This window comes from Capsicum annuum, chromosome 2 (assembly GCF_002878395.1).
Source record: "Capsicum annuum cultivar UCD-10X-F1 chromosome 2, UCD10Xv1.1, whole genome shotgun sequence".
NCBI classification, from domain to species: Eukaryota; Viridiplantae; Streptophyta; class Magnoliopsida; order Solanales; family Solanaceae; genus Capsicum; species Capsicum annuum.
This window is the reverse complement of record NC_061112.1, coordinates 130385744-130392529: the sequence shown is the minus strand read 5'-3', so window position 1 is coordinate 130392529 and position 6786 is coordinate 130385744. Positions and strand designations below refer to the sequence as shown.

At 33.1% G+C, this 6786-nt stretch overlaps 1 protein-coding gene across 1 annotated transcript; it reads right to left on the bottom strand.

Annotated features, from left to right (window-relative positions):
• Positions 1 to 2224: 2224 nt before the first annotated feature.
• On the bottom strand, positions 2225 to 6180 carry LOC107859435 (the record flags this gene model as incomplete). Its single annotated transcript, XM_047406965.1, is given in 3 exon segments — positions 2225 to 2682; positions 3150 to 3282; positions 5996 to 6180. Coding segments are annotated over 2 exon segments (468 nt in total). The 5' UTR covers positions 3255 to 3282; positions 5996 to 6180.
• Between the last annotated feature and the right edge of the window lie 606 nt (positions 6181 to 6786).

The window sequence follows — 6786 nt, the reverse complement described above, 5'->3', positions numbered from 1 at the left end:
GCGCGTGAATGACAATTTAGTCAATTATTTTTTATTTTTTTCTCTTCTTCTTCTTCCTATGTTTTCCGGCCATTATTTCTAACTTTTTCAACCATTTTTTGACCTTTACATCAAGCTTAAATTGAAATATACTCTTCAATTCTCTCAATAATATCTTTCTCCCAACACTATTATTTCTTGTTTTCTTGATTAGAAAATCATCTTTTCATCATAAAAAAAATTAAAAAAACTATACCAAGTTATTGCTGAAGAATAGAGTGAGTTTTTTTTTTTTATACATACGGAATTGTCATATTCTCTCAGTAGTGAAATTATTTAAATTTTTATATATTTTGTGTTGAAGGTTGATCATTCAATCAAACAAATCAAGATTTTACAGCCTATGATTTTTTTTCAAGTCTATCAATAAAATTTGGTTGGCAAGAAAAATGGTTCCAAAAGTTTCAGAACTCCAGAAAATCATTCAAATTTGTAAGAAATTAAATAGCTCAAAATCAAATCTTAAAAATACTAATGTCAACGATCAATATGATATACAAAGCCTCGAATATTTTCATACTCATATTTTATTTTTAGCTTTTCACTTTTTATGTGTTTTGAGTTTGAAAACAAATTCAAGAATGATGGTGATTATGTGTTGAAGAAACAATTTTGTTGGAAATGGGTGTTGTGGGAATCTGCAAAAATGGAGAAATAAAAATGGATAAAAAATGGAGATGATATGGTGGTTGATATTGTAGAAGAGAATTAAGGGGTGGGGAAGCGGGCAGGGGGAGAGGGGTTGAGGGAGCGGGCAGGTGGTGAGGGGGGTGGGTGGGTTGGAGAAGACGGATGGGGAATGGGTGGTGGTGGTGGGGTGGCAGCAATCTTGGAGTGGTGGTGGGGTGGGGCCATGGGGGTACCTGGAGAAGATGAGGTTTTTTTGGGGGGGGGGGGGGGGGGGGGGGGGGGAGAGGTCATTTATTTATTGATTTTTTATTTAAAATTAAAGTTAATTATTTAAAAATTAATTTTTTAAATTATAATTTATTTAAAATTATTATTTTAAACAAGAATGTCACATGCCTTTTTTTAATTGGCCGTATGTCATGTTAGCAAATGTGTGTATTATACACACTTTGTAAAATCAGTTGATTATAAAAAAAGTGTCAAAATAACACAGTTAGTAGCTACTTGAAGTTAGAAAAAGTGTCAAAATAACACAGTTAGTAGCTACTTGAAGTGTCTAACTGAAAAATGAGGCGTACTTAATAGATAACATACATAAAATAGTGACATAAAACTCACTCATCAGTGTTTATTTTTTAAAAATTGATAATCAATCATGTATATTTTTCAACGTACAAGATTAAGTTTTTTAGTGTGCTATGTATGTGTGAACATATATATCCAATGACTATCAGTTTATTATACAAATTTATGATTTGTATTGTGCTATGTATATGTAAACATATACATAAAAAAAAAAAGTCTATTCGTAATCACTATACAAGTGAATAATTAATATAGGAAAAATGTTTTCATATGCAAAATATTATCCAGTAGCAATACATAGTTAATATATGTTAAAAATGTCTTAACATAGGTAATGAAGAACATATTAAGCATGAACACATTGTTTCATATTCGACGTTCAAACCATGCACTTGAAACATAGTGATGATTTAATAGTTTATAATTCTTAACAAATACATATTAAGAAGAAATCTTTAACATTGTACTTTCTAAACAAATTCGAACAAAACACCAAAAGTTCATCACAATATTCTCCAGTGGCACTACTCAATGCAAACTATTCCACTTTCATCTGGAATTGGGATGGTTCTTGTCCTTGGTCTTGGAGGGTCATCATTTTCACAGACATATCCTCTTTTTGTTTTCTGCATACCGTACTTTTGAATGAGTGATGCGTAACGCATGTGATGGTATATTGCATCAAAACCATCAGAAGACACGTTCATTCCTTCACTTAAGTATTCTGCATACCCAATAACATAGACTCCACAGTCCCTGACATGAATACAAAAGGCTAACAAGTCAATTCGTAGTACTTGCAAGCAAAGAAACAATTACATTATTCTGCATACCCAATAACATAGACTCCACAGTCCCTGACATGAATACAAAAGGCTAACAAGTCAATTCGTAGTACTTGCAAGCAAAGAAACAATTACATTATTCTATCTAACACATGGACAGTAATATTGCGCAAATAATAATATAAAAATATACTTAATACACTATCGCATTCTTGTTGCATAATGTTCTGAACATACTCAACATCAAAGGGATGTTGATTCAAAAACTGTGTCCTTTGACTCATCTTATCCCTATATGCTTCAACATTTGCCCAATCTGAACGAGATGTCTGTTCCCTGAACATTTAAGCCCGGATATAATGACATACTCAATAATAGAAAACTTCAGAATGGTTCCCTGCACATAAACATGAATTTCCTCCGAGTCGTCTTGCTCTATCTCTAGCATAAGCAAGCATTTGGATATTTGGCCCTGATAATTGCACAGCGGCATGTCTAGAAATGAACCAAAAATTGTTTCACGGAATAAATTTAAAACTTCTTCACCCAAATATTCCTTAATGTGTTCTCCAAAATTTTGGTTACAATAACTACCGAAATGCAATGGATGAGCAGGGACCTTTTTAATCCAGTACTTCATACCCTATTGAAAATGAAACAATACATCATATGTGAGCATATGTTGTCAACATGTAAAAATTACATATCCAGTTCATGTAATGTCCAGTTCTGAGGCAATGAAGATGTGCTATGTATCTGGTAAAATATACATAGATGCTATGTATATTTTACCAGATACATAGCATATCTTCATTGCCTCACCAATCCATAACAAAAAACCGAAACAATATAAACGCAGTTTCTATGTATATGTAACATATACATAGAAGCAAAACGTTGCCTCAATGACTACCCAAAACTTATAATTGAAAACATATACAATACACTTAATATGTATATGTACCATATACATAGAAGTTGTACATTACCTCAACAATTCAGAACAAAAATTTGAAACCATATACAAAGCATTTGAGATGTATATGAACTACACAACTATCAAGTAAGCCAGATACATAAATCAGTAGTGTATGTTAAGAAAATATATACCTTCGGTAGACGCAGACGTGCAGTATCATCATTTTTTGCTTTTCGTGAGGATTCTCCAATTGCTCTTTTTGACTTTTCAGCAGCAGCTTTTTTAATCTTCTTCATCTTAGTGGGGTCGTTACGGTATTTAGATCTGTTTTCATCAAAGTTAGGTTCTTCATAATCAAAAACTCCTAAAACGAACCCAACAACCAAATTTGAAAGTTCATTCTGCTCAAGAGGAGTTAATCCTAAACTAAACAAAGGAGAATCCTCCATTTACTTAGTACTAAGTCTTTAATTTAGTATTTCAAATAGAAGATTTTGAAAAGAAAAAAAATACAATCAAACTATAACAACTAAAATTTGGTAAAGTTGAAACCCAAATAAATGGCTTAATAAGAATATGCAACAAACTGTTCCTCCCCAAACTCCCAAAAAATCGGTTAAGCAAAAGTAGAAGACAGATACCTGACCCCAAATCATAAAAATAATAATGATAAAGGAGGGAATGAGATAAAATTGAATGCTAGCAGTTGTAGTCCATTACGGCTTGTTTGAAAAATGGTAACCGGTGCTTGATTTGAGCCGTAATATTAGGGGAAACAATGTTGAAGGAAAGGGAACTTCTTATGTATATGAACTTCAGAGAGAGAAAAGTAAAAAGTTCGGATTTTTGTAATAAGTTTATGTAGTTGGGATTTTATGTAATTATGGAAAGATAAGTTGTGTATAGATGTAATTTTTACTATTTTTTTATCAGGTTATCGGGTGGCCCGATAAAAAAATAATGAAACCCGAGTCCCGAACCGATAACCCGTTAATTGAAAATTTTAAACCGACAACCGACCCGATATTGAAAAAAAACGAACCGTTAACCCGATAAAGCAATTATTGGTTCGGGCTAACAGTTTGAACCGAAATTTGCACAGCCCTAGTATACATAAAAGAATAATGGAGCTCCAACTTATAAAACTATAACAGATATTTATAGAATTGAAACCTACAATAATAGTAAGGTAGAAAATGAAGAAACAAAAAAAAACTCAAAGAATCTTCTGCTTCTATTTACTCTGGACTTTCTATATCATTTTCTAATGTGCTTCAATTTACAATCTGAATGGCTTTGTTTAGGCATATATTCTCTAACAAAAATCATTGTACCCCTCTTACCTAAGCAGTTTATGCATAGAACTGCAGGTATTGCTTCAAACAATAAATAATCAATCATCAAACAGTAGGAATTTCTTAATCAGATCCAGAAAGGCAGAAACTAGTAAACCAACAGCTTACACAAAAATTATGATCTATTTATTGTGCAAATTCCAGAAACTAGAAAATCAGTGTGCAAAATTCCAGAAAACAGAAAACAGAAATTCAGTCTTTGGCCTCGATACTTATAGGTTGTATAAACATATATTATAGGTTAAAAGTGATGCAAATGAGATGGTACTTAGCATAATACATCGAAGATTGGACAGAAATGGAAGATGAAGCAGAAGAATTTTGGACTTTAACATAAGATTGAGCAAAAATTATTACCTGTTGAGCGGAATAACAACAACCAAGCAGCAAATCGTCTAGGGCTGCTCAAATTTTGGTTCAAACCGTTAACCCGAACCAATAATTTATTTATTGGGTCGGATTTTTAACTTGTCGGGTGTCGGTTTTAAATTTTTCATTACCTGTTTATCGGTTCGGGGCTCGGTTTTATTAAATTTTTTATCGGGCCACCCAAAAACCTGATAGTCAAATACACGTAACACAGCCCATACCATAATTCCCAAGTCCATTACCCACTGGCCCACCACCTAGTCCCATTTCCCAAGTCCACCGTCCATTACCCTAGAGAGATTTAGGTTTATTCCCATTTCAATTTTCAGATTTCATTTCACTACGCCTCTCAAGTCACTCTTTCAAACCGATAATATCAGTATTCAGTAGACCAAAAACTCGGTATTCAAGGCTCAAGCTCAACTTTTGCTGAAAACTCAAGAGACGGCCAAAGACGATTTTAGGGCTGCATATCGGTCGGTTCGGTTTTGAAGTTTATCGGTTTGACACATTGATTATCGCTTGCAATAAAGCTAAACCATTAAGAACCATTAAGATATCGGCTTATCGGTTATCGATTTATCGGTAATTTATTGTTATCGGTTCGGTTATCGGGTTAAACCGTTAACATTTAAATTTTAAAATTTAAAGTATAATTTAAAGTTGAGGCAACAACTCTGCAACATTCAGTTAAATTAACACCCATCTAAAAAATGTGAACTTTGAACAGTTTTCATAGCATAAAAGATCTGAAAACAAGCTCTGAAGAGGAGGAAGCACAATTCCGTTCAACTCCAATATAAACCAAATACATATAAACTATCAATAAGGTACAACACCATCTAGCAAAATATGAACTTTAAACAGTTCCATTACCATAGCATCAAAAAGATCAAAAAACAAATCTTGAAGAGTTTTGTTCAACTTCAATATAAACCAAATACACATCAAACTAACAATAAAAGAACAACACACATCTAACAAAATGTAAACTTTAAACGGTTTTATAGCATAAAAACATCAAAACACAGACCTTGAAGAGCTTAGTTCAACTCCAATATAAGCCAGCCAAGCAAGTTACTATCCAATTATTAAAATCTGCTATTCAAGTCTCAAGATGACAAGATCGAAGGACATGCAATGATGCAAGTGAGCTAGTCCTTAATTAGCATACTAAAATCGAGATTATATAGAAATTGAAGATGAAGCAGAAGACTATCAACAGCAGCAGAAATTGAACATGCAAATGAGATATTTCAAAAATTGTTATCTGAATTTTTTTGACCTTCAATCTTCAGTAAAAAAATATTGACCTTCGATCTTCAGCAAGTTTTCGTATTGTCAACAACAAGAAGTTACCAATTTCGAATTTTCCATCTTCAGTAAAATATCTACCCACTGGCCCAAGACCCAAGTCCACCAATTTTGATCTTGTCAACAACAAGAAGTTTTCGTCTCTAGATTTTTGAATTTGAGCAACGTTTTCAATTTTGTGAATGTTGAATTATGATTATGTGAGATCAGAGGTGTGAGTATTGAGAGCTGACTGAGAGCCGAGAGGTGTGAAAAACTGAGAATGGAAAAACAAGAGGAGTAAACCCTAATACCTTGTAAATAATTGGTTGGTGAACTTGGGTCTTGGGCCAGTGGGTAGATAGGCATTAGGGCCTTGGGTGGATTTAATTGGTGTCAAATAGCCCAGCCTATTAAAATGTTATCGGATTATTGGGCCACCCGATAAAAAAAATTAAATCGTGGTTCGAACCGAAAACTCAATAACATAAATTATAAAACCGACACCCGACCTGATAATTAAAATAATCGACCCGTTAACTCGATAAACACATTATCGATTCGAATTAACGGTTTGAACCAAAATTTGCACAGACCTAAGAAGAATGGTAAAAAATGAAGTTAATTTGTAGTTGAGACCAGCAGGTGTTTATGTAAATAATACCTATCTTCCCCTTTTGAATAATTATGTGGAAGAGTAATTTGTAGGGACAAGAAGAGAATCCTATAAACTTGTGTCATCGCTAGATACTAAGGACCCGTTTGGTCCTAAATTTTTCAAGTAGTTTTTTGAAGAAAAAAAAATTGACAA